General features: G+C 45.3%; 1 protein-coding gene across 1 annotated transcript in view; it reads right to left on the bottom strand.

The window, feature by feature from the left end:
• The window catches only part of LOC126268055 (carboxypeptidase B-like), a 122,861-nt gene that overhangs the window by 36,983 nt on the left and 65,678 nt on the right, over window positions 1-20,200 (bottom strand). The window contains exons 5-6 of the mRNA XM_049973489.1: window positions 18,382-18,469; window positions 15,377-15,522 (exon numbers count right to left, since the gene is read on the bottom strand). Coding sequence (XP_049829446.1) covers window positions 15,377-15,522; window positions 18,382-18,469 — 234 coding nt within the window. The remainder of the gene's footprint in view (window positions 1-15,376; window positions 15,523-18,381; window positions 18,470-20,200) is intronic.

Genomic DNA, 20,200 nt, shown 5'->3' on the forward strand with positions numbered 1-20,200 from the left:
TGTCTCTACTCTTCATTCGATCCCTGCGAAACCCTACATTTCAGCAGTATAATGCACGACCGCATTTTGCAGGTCCTGTACGGGCCTTTCTGGATACAGAAAATGTTCGACTGCTGCCCTGGCCAGCACATTCTCCAGATCTCTCACAAATTGAAAACGTCTGGTCAATGGTGGCCGAGCAACTAGCTCGTCAGAATACGCCAGTCACTATTCTTGATGAATTGCGATATCGTGTTGAAGCTGCATGGGCAGCTTTACCTGTACACGCCATCCAAGCTCTGTTTGACTCAATGCCCAGGCGTATGAAGGCCAGAGATGGTTGGTCTGGGTACTGATTTCTCAGGATCTATGCACCCAACTTGGGTGAAAATGTAATCACGTGTCAGTTCTAGTATAATATATTTGTCCAATGAATACCCGTTGATCATATGCATTTCTTCTTGGTGTAGCAATTTTAATGGCCAGTAGTGAATACGGAAATGATCACTATATGTCACTAGAGGCGGACCCGCCAGTATAGAAGTATGCAGGGAGTATTGTGTTGTCATTAGAGATGCAGTAACAATAGAATGAGTCGGTCAGGAGATCTCAGTAACTTCGAACGTTTTCTGGTCATTGGGAGTCAGCTGAGTAATAAATCCATCAACAACATTCCAACTCTTCTAAAGCTCGAAGGTCAATTGTCATCGTGAAGTGGACTGTGATGTGGAATGCGAAGGAACATCCACAGCTTAACCAAGACCAGGCAAGGCCCCATGTACTGATGCACAGGGACCGCTGAAGAGGGTGGTGGTAAAAAAATCAACTGAAGGAATCACTCGTGGGTTCTAAAGTACTGTTCGCAGTCCAATTAGTACAATAAGAGGCCACTCAGTAAATGCTAAGCGACTCTTGAGGTGCTGTAAAGAGGGACGCCAATGGACAGTGGATGACTATAAATGAGTGATTTGGAGTGATGAATAACGCTATACCTTGTAACGATCCGATGCAAAGTTGTTGGTTTGGCGAACGCCTGGAGAACGGTACCTGCCAAGTCGTGTAGTGCGAACAGTGAAGTACAGAGGAGGTGACATTACGGTACGGTAGGGGGGGGGGGGGATGGTAGGGGTTCCATAGATTGTGGTTCCCTCGTTGTGATTAAGAGGCTACTAATGATACGAACCCATTTTACGGAATTGTGTACTGCATACAGTAGTGGAACTGTTCTGAAATGATGATTGTTTATATCAGCAAAACAATGCATACTTTAGTAAAATAATTTGAGACTATTTTTTATGGAAAATAACATTATCGAAATAAATAGACCTGCCCAGAGTGCAGACTTCTTTGGTTGCGGCTGTTGAAGAACAGGTTGTCATGTCTCCAAGGACATTCAGACAAGTTACTGAGAAAGTCCTCTGCAAGGCTGAAGCCGTTAGAAAGGCGATGGACGGATAAGCCCGTGTTAATGTCCACTACTAGTGTCCGAATGCTTTTAATCAGATAGTGTACACGGAGTGCTCAAATATTGACGGTCAAAATTGTGAGGACAGTCCTAAAGTACGCGGGGAAATCAAAAAGTAACGGTACTTCCGCAGTTTCTCGCCTTAGGGTTTGGAAATATTGCTGGTATCTAATACTGAAATATTGTCGTCTGCAACAATTCTATACAACGTGTCACTTTTATTCCAGCGTTGTCAGTGCAGCATAAGGCCCAAACGATGGACACCCCCCGTAAACATTTGGTCTGTTATCAGCACGAGGGAGATGGATTTTTAACAGCAAATCGTTACTGTAGTCGAGACATGGATGCATCTTCACGAATCGGAAAGAAAGACTGCTAGCATGGTTTGGAAACACCGATCATGACCAGAAGTTAATAAATTTAAACGTCTACTATCTGTTAGTGAGATGACGCTAACTCTGTTCTGTGACATGGAAGGTATGATGTCCGTTCGTTTCACTCCAACAGGCAAAACTGAGAACAATGAGAATTATTGTGATGTGTTGCGAGCTAAACTGAAACCCGCAATCAGATCCAAATGTTGCGGATAACTGCGAAAAGATGTCATCCTGCAGGAAGATAATGTTCTGCCACGTTCTGCCAAACGTACGGCCAAAACAATAAAGGAATTGGGATTCGAATTGTTGGAACACCCGCCGTTCAGTACAGACTTGGCTCCAAGCGATTTCTATATGTTTGGACCACTGAAGGAAGCGCTCAGGGCAAGAAAATTTGCAACTAATGGAGAAGTCGTTGATGTGGTGCAAAATTGGTTACACGTGCAACAAAAAAACCTTTTTCCCGGAGGAATAAAAAAACTTGTGAAAAGTGTGTTGAGGTACAGAGTGGTTATTTAGAAAAATAATGTGCATGCCTTGCTGTCTAAGATGGAGAATTACTCTTTACAGGAAATAGCGTATATGTAGGTCACTTAGCGTCTGGCAAGCGCAAAGAATATAGGGCTACAGAGGGCAGTTTCGCAAAAGCTGTCGGTTGCCTACAAGGAATGGTTTCCAACACACACATATGTAACACAGAATAATAACAGTGACTGTCAAAATATCATAATAGACAGAGAATGGAAGCGAATGTCACACATTATCAATGACAGTCGATTTTGACCCCACAAGGAATGCAGGTCCTTATCAAACTACATGCAATGGAAATTTGGAGTCAGGTAGACTGCATGGAGAATAATGTGACTGGTAGATGCGCAGTTCGCAGGGCACGCCTAAGGGGGAGGGGGGGGGGGGCGATAGTGGTGGGTGTTGCAGCGAGGCTCTGTAGGGAAAGTGCCCAGCACTGGAAGAGAAGTGTCTTTCGAAACGCAAGTTTATACTCATATCTTTTAGTAAACATTAAGTGGAGCCCCTCCAAGCCCACACTTGCATTGTAACCATTCAAGAACATGTCGCCTCTTCTTTGGTTGGTATCTAAAAATAATTCCGCTGACAATGCAACAAAGGCAGCGATTTATTTTCGCCTGCGTTGCTAACCATTTGTAACTTTTAGAGAAGCTTCATGAGCGGCGGAATTTGAGTAAAACCTACAGTTCTCTTGTTGCTGTATTCAGATTTGTTTCTTTTGCTAAACCATAGCAGAGTTTACCCAAAGTTACCCCCCTAACATGCTGTGCAGAGCAAATGAGAGAGAATTTTGAAACAGTGGTTTATTAAATCTATTAACTAAAGAACTGAGGACGAGTAACTTGAATAGATTACGAAAAAAACACATCCTTGGTACAAGAATAGAAGTGTAATGTCTTCACTCATATTGTTCAAAACCAGTAGCATATCTCGTTCAGCAGCCACCGATTGCCCTTAAAAGTTACATTCTTTCATCGAAAAGTCTGTATTTAGTGAAAAGCATGATAGTTATTGAAGTTTTCCGTAATGACCTTACGGCAAAATACTCACCTTTTTGCAACTGTCACTTGCCAAAATTTCATTACACTATCTCAAACCTTTTATGAAGTATAAGGAATGTTGTTGATATTTCACTCTGGCTTTATTGCTGGTGCATGCAATCGTAAATGAGTGTGTTACATCAAATCAATTTTCTCGAGATTGATGACAGTTAGAGACTTCCACCAAGTATACAGGGTGGTCCATTGACAGTGACCAGGCCAAATATCTCACGAAATAAGCGTCAAACGAAAAACCTACAAAGAACGAAACTCGTCTAGCATGAAGGGGGAAACCAGATGGCGCTATGGTCGGCCCGCTAGATGGCGCTGACATAGGTAAAACGGATATCAACTGTGTTTTTTAAAAAAATAGGAGCCCCCATTTTTTATTACATATTCGTGTAGTACGTAAAGAAATATGAATGTTTTAGTTGGACCACTTTTTTCCCTTTGTGATAGATGGCGCTGTAATAGTCACAAACATATGGCTCACAATTTTAGATGAACGGTTGGTAACAGGTAGGTTTTTAAAATTAAAATACAGTACGTAAGTACGGTTGAACATTTTATTTCGGTTGTTCCAACGTGATACACGTACCTTTGTGAACTTATCATTTCTGAGAACGGATGCTGTTACAGCGTGATTACCTGTAAATATCACATTAATGCAATAAATGCTCAAAATGATGTCCGTCAACTTCAATGTATTTAGCGATTTTTTTGTGTTCGGTCGTTGCGGACGTCGCAAGACATTCTGCTGAAGTTCGGTGGTTGATCCTTCCACTCAGTTTTTTTATTACAGAGGCGTAATAGGTGTAATGACATTCCTCTCAACAGCGAGTAGTTCGCCTTCCGTAATGTTCGTACATGCATTGACAATGGGCTGACGCATGTTGTCAGGCGTTGTCGGAGGATCACGATACCAAATATACTTCAAGTTACCCACAGAAAAAAATCCGGGGACGTCAGATCCGGTGAACGTAGGGGTCATGGTATGGTGCTTCGACGACCAGTGCACCTGTCATGAAATATGCTATCCAATAACGCTTCAACCGCACTCGAGCTATGTGCCGGGCATCTATCATGCTGGAAGTACATCGCCGGCCTGTCATGCAGTGAAACATCTTGTAGTAGCATCAGTAGAACATTACGTAGAAAATCAGCATACATTGCACCATTTAGGTTGCCATCGATAAAATGGGGGCCAATTATCCTTCCTCCCATAGTGCCGCACCATACATTAACCCGCCGAGGTCGCTGATATTCCACTTGTCGCAGCCATCGTGGATTTTGGGTTGTCCAATAGTGCATATTATGCCGGTTTACGTTACCGCTGTTGTTGAATGACGCTTCGTCGCTAAATAGAACGCGTGCAAAACATCTGGCTCGTCCTGTAATTTCTATTGTGCCCACTGGCAGAACTGTATAAGACGTTCAAAGTCGTTGCCATGCAATTCCTGGTGCATAGAAATATGGTACGGGTGCAACCGATGTGGATGTAGCATTCTCAACACCGACGTTTTTGAGATTCCCGATTCTCGCCAAATTTGTCTGCTAATGATGTGCGGATTAGCGGCAAGAGCAGCTTAAACACCTTCTTGGGAATCATCATTTATCGCAGGTAGTGGTTGACGTTTCACATGTGGCTGAACACTTCCTGTTTCCTTAAATAACGTAACTATCCGGCGAACGGTCCGGACACTTGGATGATGTCCAAGATACCGAGCAGCATACATAGCACACGCCCGTTGGACATTTTGATCACAACAGCCATACATCAACACGATATCGACCTTTTCCGCAATTGGTAAACGGTCCATTTTAACACTGGTAACGTATGACGAAGCAAATACCGTCCGCACTGGCGGAATGTTACGTGATTTCACGTACTTATATGTGTGTGACTATTATAGCGCCATCTATCACAAAGCGAAAAAAGTGGTCCAACTAAAACATTCATATGTCTGTACGTACTACACGAATATGTACTACAAATTAAAAAAAAACGCAATTGATATCCGTTTGACCTATGGCAGCGCCATCTAGCGGGCTAACCATAGCGCCATCTGGTTTCCCCCTTCAAGCTAGACGATTTTCGTTCTTTATAGTTTTGTCGTTTGATACTTATTTCGTGAGATATTTGGCCCGGTTATTATCAATGGACCACCCTGTATAAAGAAAAATCCAAAATGTAAACTAAATTTCATTCACAGGAACACATTACGTAGTATGCACCAAACGCAAAATCATAGCGACCCCTATTTTTCACTGTGAACTTTTTAACTATAGCCATTAACGAAATGATGGGCACATCATCATGAAGCTGACATACAAAGGTATAAGTAACGCAGAAATGAATCTTTTTGCTGAATAGTTTCCGTGAAAATATTTAGCAAAGATTGCAGGGCGTGAGCATCTATTCTGTCATCGCCGACCGGCGGAAAAGGCAAACAGTGTCGGCCTCCCCTTCCGAGCAACGAATGAACTCGCCCAGCGTTACGGACGAAAACTGGTCACTGCACATCTGCCATCGTATCCTGCGCCGGCTCTACCTCGCGAAAGGTCATTACTCACCGCAGCACGTTAAGTTTCACGTCTTCAGTGGGTCAAACAACAAAGAAACTGGCCGGTAGGTGACTGGAGGCGTGCAGTGTGAAGCAAAGAGTTGCGATTTTACATCTTTTCAAATGATGCGAGGTGTCGACTGCAATGACAAATTTAGCCTACAGTATGCATAAGGTGTCGTCCAGATAGGAGGTGGTTCTGTAATGTTTTGCGAGTGCATTCCGTCTTACGACTTGAGCCCACGCATTCAGGTGATTGTGATCATGAAAAAGATAGACCAAGAGCTGTTCTTTTTTTCTACATCTTCAGCATGATTATGTTGTGGACACACTCATCTTTCAGAGTGGCAACAGCCTTGTTCAAGACCGCAAGCACATCCACTGATCAGTCAGAACATGCGATGCTAGAACTTAACGAGATAAGAAAAGTATAAAGGCCGATCAGAGACGAAAAGAGATACATCCTAGCGGCAATAGAAGCCACAGATGGGGAAATCCACTGATAAAAGTGTCTACCCGGAGACTGTGAACGAGTATCTCAAAAACGGCGAAGCTGGACCAATGTTCACGTGCTACTGTAATGGGCATCTACAGAAAGTGGTAGAAGGGCAGTGAAACTAACGCTAAATGTTTGAACGCCCACGGCTCTACACAGATTGTGGAGTTCGGAGGCTTGCCTGCTCTGTGAAGTAGGATACACGGCGATCTATGCCATCTCTGCTGAAAAAGCACAATACTGATGCACGCACAAGTGTTCCAGAGCACACCATTCAGCGCACATGGTTGAACACTGGGTTCCGCACCAGACGACCTCTACGTGTTCATAAAGTGGCCCAACGACACCAGCAATTACGATTGCAATGGGCAGGATGAGCGACATTGGTCCGTGGGTTAATGGAAACTTCTCACCTGTGCGGATGAACCACGTTTCTTGTTACGACAGGCTGATGTTCATCTCCATAAACGCCATCATCGAGGTGAACGGCGTCTCGGAACGTGCATCATGTCACCGACGCAGGCCAGTGGGATTGGTATTATATATGGGAAACATTCTCCTGCTCTTTCATGAGATCTGTGGCGGTAATGTAAAACTCCCTGACAGCTGCAGCTTTATGCTTGACGTCTTCCCTGACAGTGACATCATCTTTCAGCAGTACAATTGCCCGTGTCTCAAAGCCAGAACCGTGCTACAGTGGTTGGAGGAGCATCATTGCGAACTCACATTGATATCCTGGCCACAAAATTCGCCTTGCGTAGAATTATGTGAAACCCATCTGCGTCGCTAATGGGGACCATCACCACATACCCAAATTAGCGGCCTGTTACTACGGAATTACACGAATCGGGCATAGACATCCGGTGCCACATACCTGCACAAACATACCAACAAACTGTCGCATTCGTGATACGCAGAACTTGAGATGTACTGCGTTCCGAAAATGGATCAACAAGCTATGTAGCAGGTGGTCGTAATGTTCTGGCTTGTCAGTGCACGTTCGTGATCTGACAAACACTCTGGCAACCTATCGTACCTCGATTGGCCTGCTAAATCATCCGACTTTTCACCACACAGCAAATATCAGGGTGTATGTGGAATAGCAATCAACATCCCCGCAATTTCGTTTCTCCACGCGATCTACCCTTCAACGAGTGGCTTGAGATAGTGTGGCACACCTGAAGAAACTCGTGGTCTCTTCCTCGGCGAACTGAGGCCAACATCAAATGTATACAGGGTGTTAAAAGAACTATTTCAGATTTTGAGAAGTTTTAGAGACTTGTTCAGTAAGTATTGCCCCACATTAAAAAAGAGCCATTAATAAACATAGACAAACGTCCATGTTAGTGCTTCTCATTTGATGTTTCTTCTGTGCGCTGCTGAAGTTTCGAACCGTTCTGGCAGATGACAAAGCCGTAGTACAGCGTCAAAATGGCGTCTATAGACGACTCACGTTACAAGCAGCGTGCTGTTATTGAATTTCCATCCATAAATGTTTGTGTGCAATGTATGGCCATGCTGCAGTTGATAGGAGTACAGCTGGGCGATGGGTAAAGAAAGTTACAGTCTCAGGAAATGCAGAAACAGAGCTCCATGATCAGCCACGCTCGGGACGGCCTGTCATAGCCACTGCTCCATCGTGCGGATGCCATCATTCTTGCCGACCGACGCATCACAATTCGACAAATGGCTCTACAGTTGTCGGTCAGCATTGGAAGTGCGTCTGCAATGATCGAGAGACTCAGATTCAAAGAGGTGCTCACGATCGGTCCCACGAATGCTCACAGGGGGAACCACAAGATTCAAAGAAAGGCCATTTCATCAGAATTGTTGGAGCTTTTTGAGACCAACGGAGAGATCTCTCTGTCACGGATCGTTACAGGGGACGAAAGCTGGGTGCACCACTTTGCGCTGGGAACAAAAAGGCAGTCCATGGAGTGGCAACATCCTCAGACACCACAACAGAAGAAATTCAAGACAAGCCCTCTGCTGGAAAAGTCATGGTGACAGTCTTCTGCGATTGTGATGGCGTCATTCTCGTGGATGTGATGCGAAGAGGGTCAGCCATCATTTCAGAGGTATACGCGAAGACTCTGAATAAACTCAAGAACCGTTTCCGACATGTTCGATCGTACGAGAATCTAGCAGATATCTTTGCTCCAACACGATAATGCACTCCCACTCATAAATCTGAGAACGAGGGAACACATCGCCAAACTGAGTTGGACATCATTGCCTCATTCATCCTACAGAGCCAGACCTGGCACCCTCCGACTTCCATCTCTTTTGGCCTCTTAAAGATTGTCTACGGGGAACACACTTTGAAGATGACGAGAGAGTCAGACATTCAGTGAAAACATGGCTACGCCTACAGGGCAAGAGCGTTTACCAGCAGGGAATACATGCCCTTCCACAACGTTGGCGTACGGCCACAGAACGTGATGGAGACTGCGTAGAAAAATTAGACATGGGGGGGGGGGGGGGGGCTGTACGTCCGTCATATTTGAAGAAAATTGAATTCCCGTCCTCTATTTTATCTTTAGTCAAGGATGTCGCCCGCCTCCTCGAAAATGACTTAGAATAAGTTCAAATAGCTCACTAGCTTTATTCTTTTCTAAAAAAAGGTAAAAACAGTATAATTATTAAATTACAGACTTACTATGTGCTAGTGATGACTTATTAGGAGTTTTATATATCACATTGACGAAAGTTCGCTTTCTGGGCTCTGGTTGTGCGAGTTCATCTCTTTTTTTGTGGAGAATTAAAGGCAGTTGGGATTGCTTCGGACAAAAACAGCCTCCAATCATTTCTATCGAACATATATTTCTATTAGAATTGATGAACTGATGTAGCTCGTTGAAGTTGGAAACAATTTGTCCCGTTTCATATTTGTTTCCCATCTCTTCGTTCGCTCCTGTCACTTCGATTCGTGCAATTGAACGCTGAACACACTTGAGGTATGTTTGTTTATATTTCGGTAAACAAATTGCAAAGAGAAATCAAACGTTTTCCCAAATAAAGTAGTTCAGTTTCCTCACAAATAAACGATAGACTGGCTGTTGTTAATATTCTGACCACCGTCAGTATGGCGGCAGAGTTAACGTTGGTTGTCGCAAAGAGCTCAATAACTTATGCCTTAGGCACTCTATTAAATTTAATATTGTGGTCTAATATGCGTAGCGTGAGAGATATAAGCATTTGTTCATCTTCATTATTGTGAAACACATCTTTTCTATTGCAACTTCTTTGCTGTTATGAATGAACTATTGATCGCAGTAACGAAGTGAGGACACATTCCTCAGTAAACATCTGTTAGTGTTGTTACTGTAAATAATATTCTCAGTTCTTGGTAAATGCAGTGCGTGCAGTAGTTCTAATGGAACCAGTTAATGTTTTGATAAATTTAAGAAATGCTTTTACTTTGCAGTTTTATCTTTGCACATACCAGCATAATGGAAGCCTGTTGTTCCACATGGGAAATGGCAGACCATATTGTTAGAAACTCGGCTGTTTCACGGTAGCAGAATAATGTGTTCTCATTTGTTTGCTGCAGGTCATTCGTAAAAGCAAAGAGCTTGCAGTAGAGGAGATATATTTCACAGTACCGAAGTTCTACACTGGTGTCCAAAATTAAAGCGACAGCGGAAATTTAGCAAGCTGGCGTTTATTTTGCCTTAAACAATATAAACAGATGATAGAAAAGTAGAAACAATCTAAAGAAAACAGAATGTAAATAACTGCTACATGCAGTACAGTACGCGAAAATGTTCTTCGTTTTTGCCAACTTAACAGATTTGCATACGCTTTTCGACAAATGCTTAATGTGTTCACTATGGGGTGTGACCTCATGTGGCAGCAATAGAGGCCTGATGACGACAGAGCAGGCTGTGAATTACGTCATCAATGTCATGTTGAGGCAATACCGCCCATTCTTCCTACGGAGCTGCTCACAGGTCTTGGGGAGTGGTTAGTGGATGTTGATGTGATGCAACCCGCCTCCTTAGTGCATCCCAGACATGCTCAATGGGATTCAAATCGGAAGAGCGAGCAGTCCCGCCATGCGTGCAGTATCTTCCGTTTCCAAAAAAACATCAACCATGAGATGTAGCACTATCATCCATCAATACGAAATCTGGACGCAGAGCACCACGTAATAAACGTACAAGAGGTCCCAAGACCTCGTCACGGTATCTGACAGCAATGGAACCTTTCCGATTCACCCGTACAATTTCATGAAGAGGTGTTGGAGTGGCCAACATAATTCCTGCCCACACCATTAGCGATCCTCCTCGATATCTGTCTCTTTCCACAATATCCGGATCTCGAAATCGTGTTCAGTATTATCTTCAGATGCGAATCCGTCAAGAATCACTCTCCAGACCAAATTGGGACTCATCTATGTAAAGAACATTTGTCCACTCGTCGACTGTACAGGTGGAATATTGACGGCTCTACGCTACACATTCCATCTCTCAAGACGCGTCAGAGGCAGACATACAGCCGGTCTCCAACAATGCCACTCTGTCGAAGTCTTCTCTACACCTTTTGTCTCGCTACGACACGTCTAGTGGATGCTGCTAGGTTCGATGCCAGTTGCTACGCAGTTTTAAGGCAGTACCATCGTTCCTTTACAGCCAAATAACGGCCCTCTCTTTCTGTTACCACACGTAGTTGGCCCTGCCCTGATCTCCATAATACAGCTTCGGTCTCTATAAACCGTCGCCACATCCGAGAAAGAACAGAACGATTCACGTTAAGTCATCGAGCCACATGAATCTGATTGTCCTGCTTCCATTCTTCCTAGGCCCTCCGAGCAGAGAGTCTGGTAAGTATCTTTTCTGTGTCATACTGCACCGTCTGTGGCTGTGTACACAGCTATTGTGGATGTGGGGCTACCCGACAAACACTGCTTCCTTTGATGGGTGCCCTGACGTCATAGTTGGCGTGGTTTCCCGTTGACCGAAATGCCATCTTTCTTGCAAAACACGATCGCACGGACATGAGTTGACAGTTTATATGATTATATTGTGAATTGAACGTAGGGCGGAGAAACAGCGGTTTATTGCTTTAATTTCGGGCACCAGTATACAGGGTGTAAACGGTATAAGGCGCCAAAATTATACAGATGGTACATCTCGGTGTGCTTGACAAAAAGTCTAATGACATTTTCTTGTATCATGTACTTTATTTTTGTATTATTAAAACCTAATGTTCATAGGATAGATAGTATACGCATTTCTGTTTACGTAGTCAACCGACAGTACACAGCGTACAGAGCGTATTGCCTACAATGACGGGGCGGCCAGAGAAAGGCAACGAGCCGACCAGAGGATTGAAATCATTAGACGTGTACAACGACGTGGTGTGATAATCAGGTGGTACCGAGAAAAGGAATGTAAACGGATTTTGGGTTGTCAAGAATGTGTAATTCGCTTTACGTGAATTGAATACAACCAATCTGTTTCTCAACAAGTCGATAACGAAGGTCGTAGTAGTAATAACACGCTAATATCAAACACAATGTATTTCCATTAGTACAAATTCAATCAATCACAAAGTAGATAGTTGTGCATTAATTACAATCAACTGTGTCACCTTTTTACGGCAATGCCATAACGAATACTAAATTCACATTATTTTCCTTCTGTACAACAACATCGTAACGAAAAGAAAACCCATTACTTCGTTTCCTCTTACACCAATACTACAATAAATTTTCGAAATGACCACCATTCGCTTCTACTCATGCTTCATTACGGCGAACCCAGTTTCGTCGCACTCGTTCACACACATGCGCATTGGCCTTTATGGTATTGGAAGCATCTAAAATATTCTGCGTCAATTCGTCCACATTATTTACTGGCTCAGCATAAACAAGTTTCTTCATATGGCCCCAAAAGTAAAAATCCAGTGGATTTAAATCAGGGCTGCGTGCTGGCCATCGACGTGGACACGAACGCCCGATCCATCATCCTGGAAATCGACTATCCAAAAATCTGCGTACTCTGTGACCAATGTGGGGTGGAGCACCATCGTGGAGGAACCACATGTTATGAAGTATGCCTAACAAAATGTCTTCTAACAACGTTGGTAACAATTTTTCCTCTAGAAACGTTTGGTAACAGTTACCAGTCAAACGTGCAGGTAAAACATAGGGCCCAATAATGTAATTGTCGAGCATACCCGCCCACACATTTACGGAAAATCGTTGCTAAAAATGTGTTGCCACTAAGTGGCGAGGATTGTGTACACTCCACGTGTGTATGTTATGGAAATTAGTTATTCCACCGCGAGTGAAGAACGCTCCATCTGTGACGAGTATTTTGTTGACAAAATCATGCTGCGCACTGTGTAACAAAAACCACTCCGAGAATTCAAGTCGTGGAGGGAAATCTTGTTCTTCCAATGCTTGTACGGGTTGAATGTGGTAAGGCCGCAGACGCTCCTCTTGCAAAGTGCGATGAACACAGTGTGTGATATACCCACGTGGCGGGCGATGCTTCTAGTACTCTGAGAAGGATCCTCCTGAATGCGGTCCAGAATTCTTTCCTCAGCTTCCAATGTACGAACGGCGCCTTGTGGGCCTCTGCCTTCTGCGCGGGTTCGAATCCTGCCTCGGGCATGGATGTGTGTGATGTCCTTAGGTTAGTTAGGTTTAAGTAGTTCTAAGTTCTAGGGCTCTGATGACCTCAGATGTTAAGTCCCATAGTGCTCAGAGCCATTTGAACCAGTTGAACCTTCTGCGCGGGGCAGTAAAGAGCCAGTATCTCTCAATCTATGGAAATTAAATACGCACTCTTCAGTTGTATTCTGTCATGATGTAACAAAAACGGAAAGCAAGCCAGAACAGAAGATAAGTTTCGCAAACGGACGAAAATTTACAAACCTGCAGATAACTACTGTAATTTATTAAGATGTAAGTGCATAATAATCGCATACAAGTAGAGAATTACAATGACACAAACCTTTGGTACACAGCAGCAAATGTCTTTCGTGCAGGAAGTCGTCGCTGTGGGAAGCGTTCTCGATAAATTCGTACAGCTTCCCTCGCAACATCTTTTGCCTCGCCATAAATTAAATGCATATCGCATAGCTCACCTATAGTAAATCTCCTTTCAATCCTAACAGTTGACAGTTGCAATGACATCTGCACAGGTTTTTCGCCTACTGTCGTCGCTTGGTGTATTACAATGACGCAGCCACTCAGGCCACAGCTGCCTATATGTTAACGATTTACGCTTGCGATGTCAGTACGCGCTGCGGGCAATAACAGGAACCGATTGCTTACGTACGTGCACGGCCAAGTATCTACACTCCTGGAAATGGAAAAAAGAACACATTGACACCGATGTGTCAGACCCACCATACTTGCTCCGGACACTGCGAGAGGGCTGTACAAGCAATGATCACACGCACGGCACAGCGGACACACCAGGAACCGCGGTGTTGGCCGTCGAATGGCGCTAGCTGCGCAGCATTTGTGCACCGCCGCCGTCAGTGTCAGCCAGTTTGCCGTGGTATACGGAGCTCCATCGCAGTCTTTAACACTGGTAGCATGCCGCGACAGCGTGGACGTGAACCGTATGTGCAGTTGACGGACTTTGAGCGAGGGCGTATAGTGGGCTTGCGGGAGGCCGTGTGGACGTACCGCCGAATTGCTCAACACGTGGGGCGTGAGGTCTCCACAGTACATCGATGTTGTCGCCAGTGGTCGGCGGAAGGTGCACGTGCCCGTCGACCTGGGAACGGACCGCAGCGACGCACGGATGCACGCCAAGACCGTAGGATCCTACGCAGTGCCGTAGGGGACCGCACCGCCACTTCCCAGCAAATTAGGGACACTGTTGCTCCTGGGGTATCGGCGAGGACCATTCGCAACCGTCTCCATGAAGCTGGGCTACGGTCCCGCACACCGTTAGGCCGTCTTCCGCTCACGCCCCAACATCGTGCAGCCCGCCTCCAGTGGTGTCGCGACATGCGTGAATGGAGGGACGAATGGAGATGTGTCGTCTTCAGCGATGAGAGTCGCTTCTGCCTTGGAGCCAATGATGGTCGTATGCGTGTTTGGCGCAGTGCAGGTGAGCGCCACAATCAGGACTGCATACGACCGAGGCACACAGGGCCAAGACCCGGCATCATGGTGTGGGGAGCTATCTCCTACACTGGCCGTACACCTCTAGTGATCGTCGAGGGGACACTGAATAGTGAACGGTACATCCAAACCGTCATCGAACCCATCGTTCTACCATTCCTAGACCGGCAAGGGAACTTGCTGTTCCAACAGGACAATGCACGTCCGCATGTATCCCGTGCCACCCAACGTGCTCTAGAAGGTGTAAGTCAACTACCCTGGCCAGCAAGATCTCCGGATCTGTCCCCCATTGAGCATGTTTGGGACTGGATGAAGCGTCGTCTCACAGGGTCTGCACGTCCAGCACGAACGCTGGTCCAACTGAGGCGCCAGGTGGAAATGGCATGGCAAGCCGTTCCACAGGACTACATCCAGCATCTCTTTTATCGTCTCCATGGGAGAATAGCAGCCTGCATTGCTGCGAAAGGTGGATATACACTGTACTAGTGCCGACATTGTGCATGCTCTGTTGCCTGTGTCTATGTGCCTGTGGTTCTGTCAGTGTGATCATGTGATGTATCTGACCCCAGGAATGTGTCAATAAAGTTTCCCCCTCCTGGGACAATGAATTCACGGTGTTCTTATTTCAATTTCCAGGAGTGTACTTTTCCAAAACATTATCCTGAGACGAACTTTTTTTCTGGTACAACCGTAGGAAATACGCGAACATGTTACTAGACATTTTTGTCAAGCATTGCGAGATGTGCCATCTGTATAATTTTGGCGCCTTACACCGTTTACACCCCGTATAATAAGCGTAAGAAAGAACGTTGATCGTTTTGCTGCAATTACTTACTCCTCCGTAGCTGTGTAACGTAAGGTAAAGCTTTATGCGATCAGCGTTCTTGAGTACGTAGTCCCTTAGTGCTCTTGTCTCAGGTTCAGAGAAAGGCCCCTCTCCGGCGTAGGCCTCGCCGCAGGAGGAGTCACTGGTGCCAACCTCTGAAAAGAAAGAAAGAATGTAACCTCGTCCTAGTAAAAAGGTGAATTGTGACACATCGCGGTGAGATATCAAGTGCTGTGGTAAACAATTCGAGAAATCATTTTTTAAATATAGTAAGACAAAACAATTGTTCAAATGGCTCTGAGCACTATGCGACTTAACTTCTGAGGTCATAAGTCCCCTAGAACTTAGAACTACTTAAACCTAACTAACCTAAGGAAATCATACACATACATGCCCGAGGCAGGATTCGAACCTGCGACCGTAGCGGTCGCTCGGTTCCAGACTGTAGCGCCTAGAACCGCACGGCCACTCCGGCCGGCTATAGTAAGACAGAATTATCCATTACAACCAGTAACAATTCCATCCAGAATTAAGAAACCAACAGCGATTCGAAAGAAGGGAATACAAACAGCTTTATTAGAGAATTAGTGATAGGGAGTGCCACATTAGTATACTCATGCGAGAAGCATCATAGTAGAGGACTTCAAAAAGTAAATTACATGTTATTACGAGAGATGAAGTAAACGTTACTGAATGCTACATTGAACTTTAAAATGGTGCAGATATATGACATGAGTAGGTATCAACACAGTTACAAAGTTTCTGTAAACAACGGTCCGAACGTTCTACCAGCCGCTCAGTTCGTCAACGATAAAGATCCGCTCCTTGGTCACAGAGCCATTATAGAACTGCTGTGTGAACGTCCTCATTGTTGGAAAATCTCTTTCCCCCCCAGATTGCCTGGACATTTTATCTGTGGTCGATGTCGACGGCCTGCCTTCCTGATCAGCATAGCCACTTGGTCTAATTGTTGGCACCATTTCACTGCAGGTGGGCGTGACATTATATCTGGCTCAAATAGCGCCAGAATTCCACGGTGAATCGCAAGCAATTTAGATGTTTTGCCCACAAGAATCCTACTGTTCCCCGTACTTCGATTTCGGAGTACCTATAGAGTTGCCGCACCATTTCTCTGGCACACCTTGATGCACCTGTTATGCGTAACACAGCAGAACTGCGTCTGCAGGAAACCCAGAACACGTACTCTCTTCTGACAATGGGCTAGGTCGTTTTGTGGGAAGAGACCAAACTGCGAGGTCATCGGTTTCGTCGGATCAGGGAAGGACGGGGAAGGAAGTCGGCCGTGCCCTTTCAAAGGAACCATGCCGGCATTTGCCTGGAGCGACTTAGGAAAATCACGGAAAACCTAAATCAGGATGACCGGACGCGGGATTGAACCGTCGTCTTCCCGTATGCGAGTGCAGTGTGCAACCACTGCGCCACCTCGCTCGGTTTCTGACAACGCGCCACACTTGTTGCGCAGTGGTCTTAGCGTGCAACGACATATGAAACTTACTTTCTGAAATCTCCCCGAATATGCTTCATTACGAGCTTCAGGTAGCGTTAGGAACATAAATCAGACACGGAGATACGTTATCATTAATGCAAGTAACAAAATAAGTACCATACTAGAAATATAATACCTTACGCGAAAAACGTATATAATTCGGACTAGATATAAGTGAAATTGTCACACTAATGTTTGTGAAACTTTGAACAAACGGAAGAATGGTCCAAAATGAATCAAAACCAGAATTTTTAACGAGGGCGATGTACCAGCAATAAGCGATTCAGGTTGTGGAGAAATGGCGGCAAATTAGTCTAGCAGCATCCTCTCTTGTTCTACCGGACTGTCAGTATTGAGCCAGGCTGAGGCATTGGAGGGTCGTTAAGTGGAAATGTAGAAAAAAAAATACGAATATATTTAGTCAACTTCATACGGCGATGTGTCAGTGTGTGAGTGAGTTATAACGGGCCAGGGCGCCAGCAGGTTTTCATCGCAGTAGGGGAAAAACACTTTCCCCAGACATGTGAGTTGGTTCCTACAAGAGACTGACAGCATATCGTAACTTCGTCTACTGTTCTCATTTCTGCTACTTCTCATTACTTTGAACTTTCTTCGATTTACTCTCAATCCGTGTTTTGTACTCTTGAGACTGTTCACGCCATTCATCAGACCCTGTACTTCTTCTTCACTTTCGCTGAGGATAGTAACACCATCAGCGAATCTTGTCATTGATATCCTTTCACCCTGAATTTGAATATCCCTCCTGAACCTTCAATTTGTTTCCGCCATTTCTTCTTCGATGTATAGATTGAACAGTAGGGGTGGGAGACTTCATCCCTGTCTTACACCCCTTTCAACCCGAACACTTCTCCTTGGTCTTCCACGGGGTGGCGCAGTGGTTAGCACACTGGACTCGCATTCGGTAGGACGACGGTTCAATACCGCGTCCGGCCATCCTGATTTAGGTTTTCCGTGATTTCTCTAAATCGCTCCAGGTAAATGGCGCAATGGTTCCTTTCAAAGGGCACGACCGACTTCCTTCTCCATCCTTCCCTAACAGGATAAGACCGATGACCTCGCTGTCTGGTCTCCTCCCCCAGAACAACCCAAACCCTTTTACTGTCTCCTATTGGTGCTTGTACATATTCTATATTACCAGTCTTTCCCTATAGCTTACCCTAGTTTTCTCAGAATTTCGGACATCCTGTATAATTAATAAAATATTCCTGGTTTTCAAGCCGCGTGAAGTGCTTAACTGCCCACGAGCTTCCGGCCGAGATCTCCTCTGTCAGTGTCAAGTGGTTGGTTGTCGTGAGAATGACGCTGCCATGCTTACATACCCCACCACCGCTCGTGACGTCACTGGTACTTAGTCCCGCACACCATATAGTAATTTTATCTTTAAGCAATAACATGTACAGAAATTTGATATCTTTCCGGTTACATAACTACAAAATTTTAAATGTAGAAAGTACAGTTATGTTATAAAAAATAAAAATGGTATTACCGTTCCAGTGAAAGTCGAAATTCCTGTTGGCATCCACTCCTCTGCACAAAAAAGGACCAAAAGAGCGAGTCTTCCTCCACATGCGATCCTGTAAAGTGGAATGGAACATTGAACATGTTAGAAGAATTAGCATCTTACTTGTAATTGTAGTTTGGCTACAAAATGTTAAATAAACTTAGGATTAGGACCGAAGTTTGCAGCAAATATTATTTACGCAACTCTGTGAATAACATGAGATCACATTACTGACAAAAAACAGTTTCCAAAGAAAGCGCAGCTATAGAACTTTTTAACTGCTTGCTCTTCTTCTGTCAGATCCCACCCCAATGATGAAAATAGGAATCTGAAGAAGTTACTTAGTCCTTGAATAGATTCTCGCACTACAGTTATTAAAACAGAGAAAGGGCGATGAACTGTAAGAGTTTTTCGATAATCAAAGAAAACCACTGAAACATAAGATTATGTTAGTGGACAACGTACCCAGCCTAGATTGATATTTAGTCGTTCGGCTAAGAAGTACATAGAGTTTCAGGTGAATGAAACAGGAATTCTTTGGACAAACACCCTCATTAGCAACCCATGATAAATAGCTGCTGTGGATCGAGGGCACACCTGTCGCAACGACAAATGGGGTAGTTCTTAGTAACTAGGATTTCGTCAGACCCTATACTGGCCGTCGTAGAATGGACAATACTCCCAGTATCAGCGAATTTGTTCGAGACCTAGTCGTAGATGTCCGACACGTGAGATAAACCCTCTTCTAGCTGGAGCAGGCACTGGCTTTAACGGTACTCCTGTGTCAAGGGTGTACAGTGAGTACTTCGACTCAGGGAAACTCATTGCCACCAGCGTCAACTGCTACGGTCATCAACAGGCTTTCGAGTGGACTACAGTTGATTGTAACATAGACAGACTAGTCACAATACAGAAAATCCATCGCCAGTCAATTTATGGGCAGCAACCAGCGATAAGCAGCCGTACCACACTGTACTGGTCCTCTGTAACGAGTAATACACTCCTGGAAATGGAAAAAAGAACACATTGACACCGGTGTGTCAGAACCACCATACTTGCTCCGGACACTGCGAGAGGGCTGTACAAGCAATGATCACAAGCACGGCACAGCGGACACACCAGGAACCGCGGTGTTGGCCGTCGAATGGCGCTAGCTGAGCAGCATTTGTGCACCGCCGCCGTCAGTGTCAGCCAGTTTGCCGTGGCATACGGAGCTCCATCGCAGTCTTTAACACTGGTAGCATGCCGCGACAGCGTGGACGTGAACCGTATGTGCAGTTGACGGACTTTGAGCGAGGGCGTATAGTGGGCATGCGGGAGGCCGGGTGGAAGTACCGCCGAATTGCTCAACACGTGGGGCGTGAGGTCTCCACAGTACATCGATGTTGTCGCCAGTGGTCGGCGGAAGGTGCACGTGCCCGTCGACCTGGGACCGGACCGCAGCGACGCACGGATGCACGCCAAGACCGTAGGGTCCTACGCAGTGCCGTAGGGGACCGCACCGCCACTTCCCAGCAAATTAGGGACACTGTTGCTCCTGGGGTATCGGCGAGGACCATTCGCAACCGTCTCCATGAAGCTGGGCTACGGTCCCGCACACCGTTAGGCCGTCTTCCGCTCACGCCCCAACATCGAGCAGCCCGCCTCCAGTGGTGTCGCGACAGGCGTGAATGGATGGACGAATGGAGACGTGTCGTCTTCAGCGATGAGAGTCGCTTCTGCCTTGGTGCCAATGATGGTCATATGCGTGTTTGGCGCCGTGCAGCTGAGCGACACAATCAGGACTGCATACGACCGAGGTACA

Source organism: Schistocerca gregaria, chromosome 4 (assembly GCF_023897955.1).
Source record: "Schistocerca gregaria isolate iqSchGreg1 chromosome 4, iqSchGreg1.2, whole genome shotgun sequence".
NCBI classification, from domain to species: Eukaryota; Metazoa; Arthropoda; class Insecta; order Orthoptera; family Acrididae; genus Schistocerca; species Schistocerca gregaria.